This window comes from Choloepus didactylus, chromosome 2 (assembly GCF_015220235.1).
Source record: "Choloepus didactylus isolate mChoDid1 chromosome 2, mChoDid1.pri, whole genome shotgun sequence".
Lineage (NCBI taxonomy): Eukaryota > Metazoa > Chordata > Mammalia > Pilosa > Megalonychidae > Choloepus > Choloepus didactylus.
In genome coordinates this window covers 55,270,599-55,289,266 of record NC_051308.1, presented here as the reverse complement: position 1 = coordinate 55,289,266, position 18,668 = coordinate 55,270,599, and the positions used below count along the sequence as shown (strand labels likewise).

Sequence of the window (18,668 nt, the reverse complement as noted above, 5' to 3'; positions counted from 1 at the left end):
AGTTCTTTCTTCTTGACCCACGGAATCATGGTTTCTTTATTTTAATTACATCTCTATATGTCATTCTTTATTTCTCTGTACCCCAACCTTGTTTCTTTTCCCTTAGAATAGTCATTTTTGGCCTAATTCCATATACTTCCTCCTCCCAACAGTCTCTTCTTCCCGAGTCCCCTCACCCAGCCTTCTTTTCTACTTTTCACCTGTCAGCCCTTATCTTCCAATTTAGAAACATGATATGGTCTCTAACTAGAAGTAAGCAACACATAACTAATTTGTTGGATAAGGGACTGTGATGGTTTAGTTCTTGTGTCAACTTGGCCAAGTAATGGTACTCAGTTGTCTGGACAAGCAAGCACTGGCCTGTTACTGTAAGGACATTTTGTGGGCTTAAATCTTCAATAAATTGGCTGCCTTTATGGCTGATTATATCTACAATCAACTAAGGAGACTGTTGTCAGCAATGAGAGATGTTTCATCCAATCAGTGGAAGGCTTTAAAAGAAGAAGTGATGATTTCAGCAGTCAGAAGAGAGAATTTTCATCTCTGCTTCAGCTGACCAGCTTCTCCTGGGGAATTCATCAAAAACCTTCATCGGAGTTCCCAATCTGCAGCCTGTCCTATGGATTTTGGACTTGTGCATCTCTACAGTTACATGAGACACTTTTATAAAATCTCGTAACATTTACAGACATCTCCTGTAGGTTCTGTTTCCCTAGAGAACCCTAACCCTAATAAATGCCAATAACTAGACAAAACTTGAGTGAAACTAGTTCTCTGGCAACAAACCAGGTTTAGTAAATTTAGGGGTTATATTTTGCATAAACTTCTGTCATCTTAGTAATATCCTTTATACTGATTATGGGTTGTGAAAGTATTAATTATTGAGAAATTTAAAAAATCAATATCCATATGATATTAAAAACAATATTTTCCTTAATAGATATTAATGGAGGGTTATGAAGTGAAAACTTTACTACTCCAACTGTTTAGAGTTAAAAACTGAAAAAATAAGTTTATTTGCAAGTCACTAGAACTTGCCTGGAAACATCAGACTATCTCATTCCCTGAAATAAATCCCACTGGACATCACCATGCGCTAGTAAATAGTGTGTGGCAATCTGGCTGCCAGGTGTCATGAACATTTGTTTAAAGGGCCAGAAAACACCTGGCAGGGATAAACAGGATACTGATTAGAGCAGAACATCTGAAAGCTATGAATTGCCACAGCAAACAAAACACCACTGCTAACCTGCAGGAATTTCATCTAAGCTTAGGAAGCTTAATTATCTTTGCTTGTTTTTATTCTTTTCTTACAGGTTTTCAGAGGAAAAAAATACACACACACACGCACACACACACCAATCAGACTGAGCAACTCTGAGGCAGAGTTCTGTGTTCCATTAGACTTGTGGGAGAAAAGAGAATAGAAAAAGAGGTGGTAGATGTGTGTGCTAGAAAGCAGGGGCAAGGGTAGAGAAGGGCAAGTAGATTTGTATATAAAGACAGAACTAGTAAATATGGTGAATGGTGAAATGTGTTAGCCAATTGGAAAATAACTATGTTTTAATACTAAATGAGATTTCAGATACTAATAGCTTGACAGTGTTCCTCTATTGCTGAATTATGAACTGAGACTCTCAGGGGACCCAGAGCTAAAAAACTGAGAATACCAAGCAGTATGGGCCCATGTGAGTTGGCCTATTATGGAACAAACTGAAAATGGCTAATTTATGAGGACTTTAAAACAACACATTAGAAGAATGTCTATTGTACAGGAGGGCAGGAGGAAATTCTGCTCTGATAATTTGACAGTTCAAAATTTCCCCTCATTCAATCTTGGTTTCCTTTAAGCTAAATGTCTCCTTTGGTTAACACCCCCTTTACAAACCAAATGGAAGAAATGTTTAGGGCTAACTCACGGGTCCTGAATATAACTGGAGCTATACAAAAAGACCTTTCTCACTGGCTTGAAAAATCTTCAAGGTAGCTGTGAAATGCTCCTGGCAGTAGCTGAGCTTTACTGATATATTTAATCAGTCTGGAGTTTGACTACAGTGACAGAGCACTGCCTGAACTCTACAAAGGCTGCAAAGGCCCCTGTGAGGCTCAGAATCCAGGTGTTCTAAACTTAGAACCATTAGGGTCTGTTACTATTTCTACATTAATTAGTCTATAAAAGTATGTTGAAAAGCAAGTATCATGTTCCTTCTATTTTAGAAAGGGGGATAAAGAGGCAAGGAGACAAGTAAACTGCTCAGGACCTACAGGATGGCAGCAGAGGCAAAGATAGGCATTGCTATGGTCTTGTCTATTTCTCAACCCCCTATATTATGTTCCTTTGATTCCACCAGCTGCTGCTCAGGGCCAATTTTACTTCACCAAATTACTTTTTGAGAATGCTCAAATAAAAGAAAAACTGATATATATGTGTGCATGTAGGAATAAGTTGAGATTAATACCTTTAAGAGAACATGATGCATCGTCACCTCCAGTTCGGCTAAAACATGGGCAGCATCCTTACTGTCCTCTTGGACCTCCAGGTCCTCCTTGGGGATGGTTTCCCAGTTGCCCTGGTGAGCAATCAGAGTGTGCACTAGTTCATACTGGCCAGGGAGCGCCAGGCTGACCCGAGTCTGAGTCCCATAGGTGAAGCGAAGGCGCCGAAGCTTACAGCTCTCCTCACTGCCCAGCCTGGTGGTGGGAAGCACCTGCACCCCCAACAGCAGGTTCAACAGCTGGCACTTGACATTACAATCCTGGCCGAGGATCAAGATGCAGGGGAGGCAGTCCACAATCTGCTGGAGGTACTTCTCTTCCTTGGGTGGGAAGGAAATGCAGCTCAGTTGGCCTGGTTGGAGAAAGGGAGGGAGGGGAAGGAGGAGTACAGAGAAAGAGTGAGAAGGGGCAGAGAGAGATACATACACAGAGACCCATTAGGCTGTCAGGGTCCTAGAGGAGAAATTTCGAGGAAGCGCTCAGTTGAAAGAAATACAGGACAACATCCCGGTCAGAAACGGCTTTTCAACATCAGGCAATACTCTCCTTCCTGGCTCATCCCCAAGGAACAAGCTGTTATTTCTACCCAGAAAAGGTGGCAGTGACCTGATTCATCCCCCTTTGTTTTCATCCCTTGGAGGGACAGGAGTTTACAAGGACTCAATCACAAACATAAGATCACTGAAATGACAAAGTCAGAAAAGATTAACTGGAACATGAGTCAAAGGAGAAACCCTACCTGAATATGTCAAAACTAAAACCTTCCCTCTGAAAGAAAACCCATTACTTGAACACATACGGCCCTTTAAATTTTCTCCACCATATGTAGTTTTAACTTATTTTCCTCACTAGTGACATATTCTGTAACTAAATACATGTACAAGCTATAGCTTTAAAGACACATGTGTTGACACAAAATGTTATCCAAGTTTGCACACTCTTAAAATCGTTTCCAGTTCATTTCCCTGATAGCTGGTGACAGCATCCCAGCTGCCAAGTCATCTGTTTTCTGAAAACATAAGGTGCTCAAGTAAGATCAATACCTCCTAATCAAATCACATTCTTTCAGTTTATGGATGACAACACCCTGAGTAAGACAAATGGAAAGAGCCGCTTGTTAGGATAAAAATCCAGGCAAATCTAGAAAAGAGATGCGCTCTACCTCAAACATATTTTTTTTTTCAGGACAACCACCTCTAATCTAAACAGCTAGCTCCCCAAAAGAGATTCAAGTAGTATTCAAGAGAAGATGAAAGCTTCCTAAAATATTAGAACCTCTGTTTGGGAAAAAGAATCAGAAATTAATTCACTGAAACACTCAGATTCTGAACTAGATCTTTCTCTACTTCTTCAGTACCAGTGCCTGCCTATACCGATGATTCAGGCAACTGTGGCATTTGCTCAGAAAAACAGACACACAGTTCTTAGGCTATAAGAAGGCCAATCTATGCACCAAATATACATGTCTTAATTGCAATTTTGGGTGGCACCAATTGAAGCAGTACTCACTTTAGGCACTTAACCATGAGCTGCATTAAGCTGTTTATTTTGCTCATGTAATTGAAATGAGAGGCCTGACTTATTTAAGAAGCTGTCCTACTTCAGACTGTACCTACTCTGCTACAAACCTGCTATTTCAAATTCTCAAGCCTCCATCTCTTCCACAAATGACACCAGGAAACAGAGATAAGGTTTAAAGAGATCTGCTTTCACCCAGACTCTCCCCCATCCCCCATGCATTTCATTATGACTCTTCCTTTCTTAACTGACTATAAGTACATCACCCCGGGCTACACATGTACCTCAGCAACATACACACTGAAACAAGAAAATCTACTCTCCCGGGAAAGAGATGGATTCCTTTGAAAAAGGAAAGAGCATTAACTAAGGGCCTAATCTGTGCAAGGTATTTTATAATCACAAGAGTAAAGCACTAGTGTATTAGTGTAGTCTTTGACCTACAATCTAAAAGCAAGGTAGACACAGCCAATTGCTTGTGTGATCACTTAGCAAGTAGCAATGGGCCAGTCCTAAGCCCCCTGGCATGTTATTTACACAACATAACACACAATTATTCTACTTATCTGATAATATCTGTTAAAAACAGGAAGAACCATCATATTTCTCTCTGTATCTCCAACCCCCAATACGATGACTGACAATAAAGTGCTAATGTTGCACATTTGTTTGTTTTGTGTAAGAATCCATCTATCGTGCAGAGCTGTGTATAGAAGAATAAGCAGTTACACTAAGTGCTTGGAAAAGTAAAGTACAGCATTGTGCTAAACAGCTTAAGAGCAACCGTCATTCCTAAAAACCTCCTTCATTTCAACATGGAGAATGGATGTGGACAAAAGAATAGGACCTCCCTCATTCATCTTGCAGAATTTAACTATCATAGCCTCAGCCCCAGCAGTGAGAAGTCTAACTAGACTGCCTTCACTCTCACCATACTTCCTATCTTTCCTCTTTTCCAAGTCTTTCTCAGATTCTCAGGTAGGTGTCTGAGTATAAGTCCACACTGACAACTTATTTTTAATGCAATTTTATTGACATATACTCACACACGATATAATCCATCCAACGTATACAATCATTGGCTCACAGTATCCTCATACAGTTGTGCATTCATTGCCAAAACGAATTTTAAACATTTTCATTACTCCAAAATAAAGGAAAAAAAAAACAAAATGAAAAAAGAAATAGAACACTCAAACCATCCCATACCCCTTATCCCCCTATTTTTTTTTTTTCATTATTTTATTACTCATCTGCCCATACACTGGTTAAAGGGAGTGTCAGTCACCAGGTTTTCACCATCACAGAGTCCCACGATACAAGCTATATAGTTATACAATTATCATCAAGAATCAAGTCTACTGGCTTATCATTCAACAGATTCAGGTATTTCCTTCTAGCTATTCTAATACACTAGAAACTAAAAAGGATTATCTATATAACGCATAAGAATAACCTCCAGATTGACCTCTTTACTCTATTTGTGATATCTCTCAGCCACTGAGGCTTTATTTTGTTTCATTTCTTTTCCTCCTTTTGGTCAAGACGGCATTTTCAATTCTATGATGCCAGGGCCAGGCTCACCCTGGGAGAATACTGACAACTTTTAAGACTCCTGTAACATAAACTGTTACATAATAAAGGCAACAAACCTAAAGGAGCTTTGTGACTGCTGCTTCTATGAGAATGGGTTATAGGAAACTAAAGCCAACTAAACCACTTTTCAGTACCAGAGGGAGAGATATCAACATTTCTGAGACTATAAGAAAGGCAGTATAATATGCTGCAAACCCAAACCATAGCAGACACACCCCATTATTCATCCAACCCCAATTATCACCCCTGCCACATCTCTCCTACAAAAACAGTCTACAAATAAACCTGCTGGGTCAAACAACCAAAGACCAGTGCAATGAGAAAAAGGGCTTAAGCTGAGCCCAGTTTTGGGCTCTCTGCTAGAGTTCTACATTCAAGTACTGGACTGAAGAAAGGTCTTCAATATGAACAATGCCATCTCCGTTTTTCAATACCTGATTATCCAAGCCCTTTGCTTCTCGTATTAATCTTTAATTTTTTCATTAGTCTCTAATATGTCTACTAGATATGAACAAAGGCATGGAGGGAAATGACGTTGAAACAAGATCATTTTACTCCTTACTTCTCTGAGCAAACTCAGTGAGGGAGAAGTGCAGCATTAGAGTGAGAAGAGCACTAGAGTGGAGGGCAGATTTCTGGATCCCAGGCTTCACCACAGACTAGCTTTGGGTCCCTGACAATTCATCTGATCTTTCTGAGGTTCAGATTTGTCATCTGTAAACTGAGCGAGTTGGTCATCTTTAACATCCTTTCCAGTTCTAAAAGTCCAGAACTCCATTAGGTTTCAACTGTTGGAAGAATTATGATTGAGGGGGATGGGAGGTAGGTTCGGTTGTTTTTATTTTATTTTAAATTACATGTGAATTTAATTATGCAAGCTCCCCCTGGAATACTATAACTGCAGATCAAAAAGTTGACTGAACTAGCCAGGGGGCTCTGAGGACCTACAGTGATGTTTTAGCAGTTCTCTAAAGAAGAGATTAAAAATTGCAGACTGACAGTAGGAGGGAGGAAGAAAACCTGTTTCAGAGCTGGAGCAGCTGCCTCACTGACCGTTAAAGCCCTTCCAAGTTAATTGAGTTTCTTTTGTAATTAATATAACAGCATCTGTGTATGGGGCTGCCAGAAGGTAACAGCGCGGCTTCTCAGCTGCCACACATTAACCTGCCAACTCTGGCTGGAGGAAAATTCATATCAAGTTGTCTTAAGTGCCAAACTAAGGCCGTGTGTGTGTGTGAGTACAGTTGTTCTTAAATACAGATTATCTCACTGCCCTCCCCCCTACGTGGGATCAGACACCCAGGGGAGTGAATCTCCCTGGCAACGTGGAATATGACTCCTGGGGAGGAATGTAGACCTGGCATCGTGGGACGGAGAACATCTTCTTGACCAAAAGGGGGATGTGAAAGGAAATGAAATAAGCTTCAGTGGCAGAGAGATTCCAAAAGGAGCCGAGAGGTCACTCTGGTGGGCACTCTTACGCACAATATAGACAACCCTTTTTAGGTTCTCAAGAATTGGGGTAGCTGGTGGTGGATACCTGAAACTATCAAACTACAACCCAGAACCCATGAATCTCGAAGACAGTTGTATAAAAATGTAGCTTATGAGGGGTGACAATGGGATTGGGAAAGCCATAAGGACCCCACTCCACTTTGTCTAGTTTATGGATGGATGAGTAGAAAAATAGGGGAAGGAAACAAACAGACAAAGGTACCCAGTGTTCTTTTTTACTTCAATTGCTCTTTTTCACTCTAATTATTATTCTTGTTATTTTTGTGTGTGTGCTAATGAAGGTGTCAGGGATTGATTTAGGTGATGAATGTACAACTATGTAATGGTACTGTGAACAATCGAAAGTACGATTTGTTTTGTATGACTACGTGGTATGTGAATATATTTCAAAAAAATGAAGATAAAAAAAATACAGATTATCTTGATTTAGGTTACTTATGCTCTGAGGAGGAGGGAAGCAACTGAAGTGGCAGCCCACTTTGTTTATTTGTTTCAGTTAACATTTATTGAGCCCTTTCTGAGCAATGATCACTTAATATGCATCATGTCATTTAATGCTTTCAACAACTCTATCAGACAAGGAATATTACTACCCCCATTTATAGATAAGAAAACTAAGGTTAAAAAAAAAAAACCAAAAACACAAAAAACAAAAACAAAGAGCTCAGATTTCTCGATTTGTTTAAGCAGGCTAGAAGGTGAAACACAGGGCTGCCCAGAATCTGTGCCTATGTCTCAGGGGGTCAGATTAATACTTAGGAGTAGCCAATGTTGCCTACATTTTTCCCAGGCTAGGGACAAACACAACTTAGTAACTGTAGGACTCCAATTTAAAGCAGGCCTACATAGTCCCTCTGAAAAGACATATAAAGTTGCTCAAAACCACAGAAACAAAGCCTGGGGGAAAACACAGACGTATCACTAGCTGGTGCACTTTAAAAAAATGTTATCATTATTCTATATAAGTTCTCTAGAGTTCCTTTCCTAAAAGAAATCATGGATGCTTTTGAGACATTCTTAATGCTCTCTTAGCAGTCAATGTGTATTACTCTTCAGGTTTGAGGTTAAGACTGTTCTAGAAAAGAAGGACACAGGGGAGAGAGGGAGGAAATGCTGAAGCCTTTTTTATGTCACTAGCGAACCATCAGGATAAGTATTTTATTTGAATTGTTTTTGGAGTTAATGGCAATGATTTGTATCATTTCACTCCCCTTCTGGCCTGTTTTCCATACCAATCAAAAACATATACTCATGAGAAGCAAGTGAAGGCCAGGGTAAGATGCAGTCTATGGCCTAGGTAGGGAAAGCATTATGTGGAGTAACTGAAATGGAACTTAGTATCTTTACCTTAATATACTATAACAACTTGTGAAGCTGACAAGGGCTTTAGAGTTAATTCAAGTCTCAACACAATAACTGTTGGAATCCTTGTTCCTGGTACCTAACGACTGCCCTCTTTCTGTAAATAAAGTTCTTATGATTATAAGTCTTCTTCTAGAAATGGATAAAATACAAAGGATTTTATAGCTAACTGAAGCAACCTGAAACACAACTATGCATTTCCACAATTAAGTAGTGATCCTTTATTTCCTATTAACTATATGTGTCAAAAGTAGAGAAGGAGCAAATTAAATTCAAAGTCGAGAAAGGAATTTTATACAGTCTTTCTACGATAATCAATTCAAAGTATTAAGCTTCAAAAATCCCAGGAGCTGAAAGAGAGAGAAATGATTCTAGCCAAGAAACATTTATTTATCATTCCCAACAAGCTCACTGACCTTCAGCTAAATTTATAAGATTGTGAATTAAAGAGGAGGCAACCCCATTTGAAGAAGACATATGCTTAGGCAGTCTGGGTTTCAGAATTCTTTTCAGGACCTAGTACAAGCTTTTTGGTTGAAGGGAATGGTTTTCGGAGATTACAGATTGAAATGCACTCAAGTAGTCAAAGCTCTTACTGGTAGCTGAAATGTCAAGCTGGCAGAAATATCTCTCAAGTTATCCCATCTGGTAGCCATGTTAAGATCTCTAATAGTTTTCAAGAAGCAGATTGGACTGGCACCTAGGAAGAGGGAGACAGACTCCCCAGAGGCTTCTAGCCCCTGGGAGCCATCAGAAATTAAGAGAATGTACTCAGCAGCCTGCTGACAAGTTCCTTTCTGTGCAAAACACTCCTGAGGCTGGCCATGCTGCAAAGGGAACAGAAACGAAGTTGGCCGCTGAGGCTTTAATTTATGGGATCCAGAGATAGAAACCGTTCTTCGAAGGAAGCCAACCCTATGCTTCATAGAGGACTTAGTTCCTGTCATTTGGAAGCAGCATCTTACAGCTTATAGTCATTAAGAATGATCCAAAGGTGGGGATGTATCAAAAGGACACAGGAACTAGTTTGAAGGGGGGCCCACAGACCAAATTGGAGACAATTTGGGCATAAAAATAAAAAGTGATAGTAAGAGATTACAACCATTGAAAAAATGTACAAGTCCACACTGATATAAACAAATGAATAAACAAGAAAGCAAGCAAAGGGAAAAGGAAAGCTCTTCCTTGCAGTAGAATGCTAACAAATGCAAAAGGAATGATGGATATAAAAAAAATCACCACTGAGTCAGGTCAATGGATGCTAGAGTGAGTGGGAAGAGGTTTACTGAGGAACAGGATATCAGTGAAATCTTAGAATACCTTGCCACAAAAGACTAATCAATTGCATGAGGGAAAACGGTGACTTGAAGATGAAGAAACTACAAGACACCAACATGACCAGTGATCAAGGTTAACATCTCCAAGGCTGGGATGGGTCGACATCACGTGCCTCCTGATATGTTGTGCACCACATCATTTCTGGGCTCTTTCTGCTAAGAATTCATGACCTTTGTCTAGTCGCAAGGAAACAGCAGATGGATCTAGGTTGAGAGTCATCCTATAGAATGTAAGGCCTACTCTTTAAACCTGTCAAGACATTAATGCCAGGGAAAGGCTGAGGAAATGATCCAGATTAAAGGAGCCTGAAGAGACATGACAAATAAATGCAATATGTGTTCCTGGATAGGATCCTGAACCAAAAAGAGAAGGAGACATTGTTGGGACAGCTGGCAAAACTTAATGGAGTTTGTGGATTGGATGGTAGTATTGAAATCAGTGTTAATTTCCTGATTTGAGAGTTGTATGCCGATACTTAGAAGCAAGCCCTCCTTTGGGAGGAGTGCACACTGGTGTGTTTAGAGGTGATAGGAGAACCTATTTGCCACTGTGCTCTCAGAAGTTCAGAAAAAGACTAGCAATCCATACATGTAGATAAGGAGAGAGAGCAAGAGAGTGGGTAATGGAGCAAATACATTAAAACATTAATAATTGGAGAATCTGAATTCTGGGGGAAAGAGTTCTTTGTACTGTTCTGGCAACTTTTACGTAAGTGTGAAATTATTTCAAAATAAAATTTTCTTGTTAATGATCCAAAGGGATACCCAGCAAAGTTTAACTAGCTCTGGGGATTTCAAAGGGAAGACATCAAGAGATTAAGTTTTACTTGATGTGAAAAAACAACAGGAAAAATACATCAAATACAGTATAACAGGATTTGAACAGTAAGTTTTTTCACTTCTCCCACATTTTGTCTGCACATTATCTTCTATTTCGTCAATTTTCTTGTGATGGTTTACTGTTGCCAGTTCAGAGTCTAGGAGTTCAAGGCATTAATCTAAGTAATTAGTTCAGGATCAGATTTAGAATCCAAATCCACACGGCTAAGGAATATAGAACAACATCTGTGCTCTAGCACAGGACACTCCGATGAAAATTACATATAACCATCAAGTTCATTAAACAAGAAGCCACCAGAAAAAGGATGACCTTGCACTGCCTGCAGTGGCCCCTTCTGTTTACTCAGCAATAGAGAACATATCTCTACCTCTTCAGGAGTGCTGGCCGCCTCCTTATTACATACTAATGAACTACTTGTATCACATACTAACAAACCACTTTTCCAAACTGAGGCAGCAGAATGTCTCCATTTCTCTCCATGAAGCAAGAACCAGCAGAGCAGGCCAGTTGGTAAATTAGGAGAAACTGACATAGTTTTCCCCAGTGGGGTTCTTGTATGTAAAAAAAAAAAAAAGAATAACTTTCCTCCTACTATTTTCCCACATTCCTCCTTGTACTTCCATATCTCCATAATATTAAAAATTAAGGCTAGACTACTCATAGTTGTGCCTAAGAGTCACTCCCAGAGGGCCTCTTTTGTTACTCAGATGTGGCCTCTCTCTCTGGGCCAGTTCAGCAACAGACTCACTGCCCTCTTCCTTGCATGGGACGGGACTCCCAGGGGTGTGGATCTCCCTGGCAATGTGGGGCGTGGCTCCTGGGGAATGGCCTGGACCCTGCATCGTGTGATTGGGGGCCCTTCAGGACCAAAGGGGGTAAGAAAATTGAGGCAGGGTGGGATTTTAGTGGCTGAGAGATCTCAGGTGGGGCCGAGGGGTCATTCTGAAGGTGACTCTTGTGTGTTGTGTGGATATCCCTTTCTGGATTTTAGTTTATTGGAGTGGTTGGAGGGGGGTGTCTGGAACTGTTGAGCTGTGGTCCGGTGTCCTTGCTTCTTGGGGGTGATCGTGTAGCTGTATCGCTTGTAAGGTGTGGTCATGTGTTTATGGAAGGCTTGTGGCTCGCACTCCCTTTACCAGGTGTGTGGATGGATGGGTGGAGGAGTGGGGACAGAGAGTAGGTGGATAATACAGAAGAGGGGGGTGTGGGACGTTTTGCGTGTTCTTTTTACTTTTATTTTTGTTCTTGTTTTTGTTTTTTGGAGTGGTGAAGGTGTTTGGAAGTTGATTGTGGTGATGAATGCACAACTATGTGATGATACTATAAGCAATTGTTTTGCACTTTGGATGATTGTATGATATGTGAATATATTTCAATTAAAAAATTAAAAAGAAAAAGTAAATGGGGGAAGGTGGGGTATGGGATGTTTTGAGAGTTCTCTTTTATTTTTATTCTTATTCTCATTTTTATTTTTTAGAGTAATGAAAACATTCAAAAATTGATTGTGGTATTGAATGCACAACTATATGATAAAAATGAACAATTACTGTACACTTTGGATAACTGTATGGTATGTGAATATATTTCAATAAAATTACATTTAAAAAAAAAAAATTAAGGCTGGAGTCAAAGTTGTATGGAATACTCCTAGAAAGTAAAATCCAAATTGGTTCAGTCCCTCTAAGGAAGAGCTTTTATTCAAATTTGCCTAGTAATCTAGATGCATTTATGACAAGGCCTTAGTCTTTGCTCTGGTAAATTTGGCTTGATTTTTTAAAAATCCTGTAATTCTCTCCCCATTACTTAGATTTCACTAAGCTGAAATCTGCCCAGATTAAAACTTTCCACATCTGATAAAAAGGAAAGGAATAAAAGCACTTAAAAAAAATTGAAACAACCAAAGGCTTTTATAAATACATAACCTAGACATCATTCTTTGGGACAGCTCTGATGTATCATTAGTTAGACAAGTGAAAAGCAAAACAATCCTCAAGTCCTACTTCCCACCCCAGGGAACGGAAGCACATTATAAAGCCCAACTCCAAAGAGGGTGGTGGTCAAATGGTTCCCACAGACACAAGGCACAAAGCTGGGGAATACATCCAAACCATTTGCACTGCCTGCCAAAGAAGAAAGAAAAAAACACTGCATGTGACGGGCACTATAACCGCAGCCCACCAGGGATATTGATGGGTCCCCATGCTCTGATCAAGTTTCTTTCAGAGTTTTGGTCTGGACTTTGGAGAGGCATTGTGTACAAAGAAACTTTCTCAGAGAGCCTGATTTATAGCTCAAGGCAAGGGCAGCACACATCTCAACCACTACTATATCTGTTCTCCTTTGTTCAAGTGTCAAGTTCTGGGATCCCCAAGATTACCAAACTCCCCTTGGCAAAGAATTGGATAAATCTACAAATCTGGGGATGGCCTATAACTAGAGTGGATATCCTAAAGGGTCCCCAGCCGGACTTCTGGTAGGAAAAAATGAAAAACTGTATCTTCTGCATGGATTTACCTTTTATACTCGTAGTGAATGTTTTGAACAAGATTCCAATTCCCTGGACCATGCGAAGCAGAACCCATCATCCCTAAACACGGGCTATTTTCCTACAAGAAGTAAAGAGCAAATTTACCCTAGGTCTTATAGCTCTTAGGGGAAAAAACCACACCCACCCATATACCTCAAGTCTTTCATATGGCTTCTCTGTGAGTAAGCTCTCAGGAAGACATGGAGATGAAAGATGTTCTAATATGCCTGAATGCATGCTGCATTTGAACCATATAAACAAGATGATTTAATTATTCCATCAAAGAGAGAAGAGGCCTAGTTTTCCTACACTGTCAGAAAGCGAGTAGAGCATCTGAATTTCTGTTCTTATAAATGCCATTTAATCTCACAACTCCCATATGCCCTACTCCCATTCCCTCAAAAACAGTTAATGGTTAAGTAGGTAGACAATTTGTAGAAAATGCTCTAGAAGGAATATGATAAAACTAATCCTTTCTTTCACACCATCAACTTGGAATTAATAATCTCAGTTGAATAGAGTGGTTCACCATTGCATGTCTTGTGTCCAGTACAATATTAGGAACTGAATAAATATGTTTTGGGTGAATATTAAGGATTAAGGACTTACTTCCTATTCTGTGGTGAAGTTCTAGTATTCTGTTATAGCATGCAACTCCAGTTTGACCGACCAGTCATCTGCAAACGCAAAACATTCATCCTTTTTTTATGGTTCCAGATAGTAAAATGCGGGTGAATGTACAAAACTCCGTATCTTGTATGAAAAAACAAAACAAAAAAATAAATCCTTCTGAAATGCAAAAAAAAAACACATTTGCATTTAATTTCAAACGATCATTCCAATATCTAACAGCCATGGAAATAATTTAACAGATATTTATTTGCCTATTGTGTATAAAGCACCATGGTAGGTATTGCAGGGGATACAAAGATGAGTAAAATACAATTTTCACCCTTAAGCGGTCACAATCTAGTAAGCAGGGTAAGACAATTACATGCATAGCTATCATACCAAAAAAAAGTAAATAAGTAAAAGCATAATCTACATGTCCAGAGCCTGAAGGAACTGAACAATGTGAGGCAGATTAGACAGCAAAGGAAGGAGGGGGAATTGACCCTAAAACCCATAGCAAGAAGTTCCTTATGGCACGTACACCTAGCTCTCACACACCTAGCCCTCACTCAGGTGGGCACCTGAAAACAACCAATGACTGTGCAGCTCATCAATCCCTTATTAGCATAGCCAGAAGGGGAAGGGCCCCTCTAAGTCCTTATAACACCGGAATCTCCACCTCAGAGCGCTTCTCCTCCTTTGAAGAACGCCCACACTCACCCTCTTCGAGGGTGTACTCTCACATTAAACTTTTTGACTGTATACACTAAATAGTCCTTGTTTGGCTGTACAAACTGACCAGTCCTTGAATTCTTTCCTGTGGCTGAGTCAAGAACCTTCATGGCGTTAGCCCCTGGTCGAGGTCTCGACTTCTCCAAGGACTCTCTGGGCTCTCCAGCATCAAAAACTCCCAGGGGCTCTCCAGCATACAGCCGGGAACTCCAGCATCCAGTCAAGAACTCTCGGGGCTCCAGCATCCAGCTGAGAACTCCTGGTGCTCTCTGGCATCATCAAGGTTATTAAACTTTTTGGCTGTACACACCGACTAGTCCTTGAATTCTTTCCTGTGACTGAGTCAAGAACCTTGGTTAAAGTCTTGATCTCTCCGAGAATTCCCGGGGCTGTCCGGCATCAAATGGGTAAAAGGTGAAATCTGTATTCCCTTTTACTTCAATAACATATTTTTGAGGTTTTATTTTCAAAGGATTATGTTTTTGAAAAGCGCAATTAACTGCAGGACCATTCTGTTTCCTAAATCTAGTGAGACAGCAGAAGCATGAAGAAAAAGAGAAGATGCTGGAAAATGGACAGAGCAAAGCAAAATTTAAAAACCAGATTGGATTTTTATTTAAATCCATGTTTTCTTTTAAAAGTACTTGCGAGGCTGAAGAACTAACCATAATGAAACTGGTAATGAATTTTAAACTAAACACATTGCAATGATAATAAGCTTAAAGATAATAATGTCTTTTTCTTTTAAGAGCAAATGAAATTATCCAACCCTTTTCAACAGTGGCCTGCCCTAAGCCATAGAAAACAAATTACTCCAGTGAAGGATGATTAGGAAGGGGAAAGACTATAATATAAAGGGAAAGGGTGCAAAGAGCCATTGTGCCTGGGGAGGACATTTCCTCCCAGGGTTACTTCCAGGGAGCAGGAGGTAGCGAGATCAGCAAAGAGGAGCCTGATCCCCTAAAATGTTAGGGAGTGTGGACTAGAATAAGAGGCCTGAGTAGATAATGTCACCTTATACACATTCAACAGATAAAGGCTCCCACTGAAATAAATTAGGGTTCCACGGCAAACTGCAGAGCCAGGTTATGACTCATTTGTAACAAAATCTCTCTACTGCCAGGGTGCATTTTATATTCCCATGGCCAGATGAGGAAAGAACAAGGGAGTAGCCACAGAGGCAAAATTGGACTGGAAGCCTGGAGACCTGGACCTACATCTGGCTCCAGCTCAAAATTATTCTGTCCCACATTCCATCTTCCTGCTCCTCTTATTCTTTCCCCCAACCCCATTTCCAACTTCCTAATCCAACTTTCACCAATTACACAACACACACACACACACACACATACACACACACTCTATTAGTCACAAATATTTAGTACTAACTATATGCCTGTGCTAGTGCTTTAATGTACATTAGCTCTAAATGTCATGACAACCTTGGGAGGTAGGTATCATCACTCCCATTTTATTGATTGCTTGATTGATTGAGCTATAACTCACATACCATATAATTCCCCCATTTAAAGTTTACATTTCAGTGGATTTTAGTATATTCACAAAAACGTGCAACCATCATCATTATCTAATTCCAGAACATTTTCATTACTCCAAAAGGAAATCCTGAACCCATTAGTGATCACTCCTCATTTTCCCCTCCCCTGGCAACCACTAATCTACTTTCTGCCACTATGGATTTGCCTATTCATCTTAATGGAATCATACAATTTGTTACCTTTTGTATCACTCCCATTTTATATATAAAGAAACCAAGACTGAAAGAGGTTAAGTAACTTGCCCCAAGTCACACAGATAATAAAAGACCGAAAAGAACAAAAACCCAGATCTGACTCAAATGCTTGTGCTTTTGACCACTATATGCTGCTTCCATATCGAAAGAGAATTGAGAGGAAAAAAGTGAACTTTAGATTTGCTTGGAAAAAATGGGGCTTTGTTAATCTAAGGTAATAAAAGTAATAAATAAGATAACAATTACAACAACATCTCTACTGACCTTATGTTATAATGCACAGGCAGCTCTTCAAAACAGCTCTTGGCAAACTATTAGAATGCAAACTCCCATTCCAGTCTCAGTATTATTGTTGCCGTGTTTCGCCCCACAACTCCAACCTCTCTCCACCTCTCATCCCATAAAAATGGCAGCTGTATGAAACCAGGCTGTAAAGAATCTCCTCTCTCCCAACTTTTAGTCCCTTTCCCCAAATGTCTCTCTGCCACTTAAACTTTATTATCCATACAAATTTCTGTCTAAGAAGTCCTAGAAAAACATCTATTTTAAATAAATACACTGATGCTTTTCCCCTTCTTTTTAATTCCAGCAACCAGTTTATACTAGGTTTGGCAAAAAGGGGGTGAAGCACACTAAGAGAAATATAGCCATCAGCTAACTAAAGGCAAAGAGCTATAAAAGTCTAAGAACTATAACTGATATAAAATGCTTATAATCTAGCCATACCTTAGATCTCTGTTTTCTGTTTCATGCCTTGCATACATATATGTTTAGATTAGATTATACCTTTCTAGAGGACCAAATTCAGGTTTTGCTAGTCCTTTTCATCTATCATTCAATACAAATAGGTGCACTGTAATGATGGTTCTTTTCCTAGGAAAAAAGTATAGAAAGGAAAAACTGATCTCCACTAAAACAGAGGCCAAGAGTCTTTGACTCTTTATTCTTCATTCATATCATAGTGACCAGCCCATAAGAGGTACTCAGATGTTTACTAAATAATAAATAATGCTGACATAGCACCTTACCAAGCACTATTCAAAACACTTACATATATTAAACTACCAACAACCCTAGAGGTAAATACTAGCATAATCCCCATTTCCAGATGAGGAAACACAGAGCGGCTGTGATTTGCCCAAGGTCATTCAGGATGGAAGGAATGCAGCAAAAAAAAAAAAAAAAAAATAGAGCATTCCAACTAGATACATTTGAGTAATTCCAAATTCTTAAGATTGATAGGGTTATGATAAATTGCAACAGCTAGGAACTCCACTGGATCATGAAACAAGAAAAATACTTTCTCTGAAGGGCAATTATTTGGGCAGCAGGGGAGGGAATGAATCAAGGAAACTTGACTTACAATTAAGTTTTCTTTGTATAGGCCAAACTACTCTCAAAAAAAGAGAGGCCATTTTAGAATTCCATTCCACCTACTTTTTAAGTTCTAAAATATCATGTACATTATATATGCTTCTACTCTGGCCCCAGTGAATACCTTATACAACTATCAAAATTAAGAGAAAAGCATTATTTTAGGGTCCTTCCCACCTCCTTTGTGATTTAAAGTGAAACAAAAATTTTTGGTATTATATGGCCTTGTAAATGGTATATAGATATGAAAATTGTTTTACTATTGTTGCCATACCTACAGGGCAATAATTTCAAATTTAGAGTTAATCTGTCTTCAGTTGCTCAAACACCATACCACAACCACCCCAGAAGCACACTTCCATTCTAAAATGACGATTAAAACCTTCTAGATGTTGTTAGGTTAAGAACTGAATGTTCTTTCCCTAACATTCCAAGTTCCTATTAACCAGAAACCAACATTCATAAAAGAGAGATGAGATAGTTTCTGAACTAACTTGATCTTACAAAAATAGCCTGTAAAAGGAGAGAACAAGAACTGGTTGTCTTTTAAGGAGCAGTTTCTACTTCCTAACATCATTACCTATATAGCTAGAGAAATGGTATCTTCAACATCTACATAGTCAGTGCCACCTCACTAATTTTCTGTGGTGCTCATTTTTCTCCCCTACAAATAAAACTCCCTACATTGAAAGGAATGGATGCACTTTATGGGACAACATCAAATTGCTCCCAACTGTGTCATCAGCACCTTCCCCAGGTTTTTTATTTTGGAAGGACAGACTCCAGAGGGTAGAAGAGGGTTAAGTATGCAAAGATTAGTTCATGATGCAGTCAACTAGAAAAGCCAATGAGACAAAATACAAAGATACATTTGTATTTCTTAAGTAGGTGTTTAAAGAATAAAAACAAGGGTGAATCAAGGTCCTTCAGTATCACCATCTCTCTGAGGTAAATCTGCTCTGTTTTTTTTTTCAGTAGTAATGCTAAAATAGATAGTTATTTTAA

General features: G+C 39.4%; 1 protein-coding gene across 2 annotated transcripts in view; it reads right to left on the bottom strand.

Moving 5' to 3' along the window:
* DSTYK (dual serine/threonine and tyrosine protein kinase) overlaps window positions 1–18,668 on the bottom strand; it is a 55,521-nt gene that overhangs the window by 34,826 nt on the left and 2,027 nt on the right. For both annotated transcript variants that reach the window (XR_005215108.1, XM_037824923.1), the window contains exon 2: window positions 2,460–2,848. Coding sequence is in view for 1 of the 2 variants with exons in the window: in XM_037824923.1 (XP_037680851.1) it covers window positions 2,460–2,848 (389 nt within the window). In the remaining variant the exon portion in view is untranslated. The remainder of the gene's footprint in view (window positions 1–2,459; window positions 2,849–18,668) is intronic.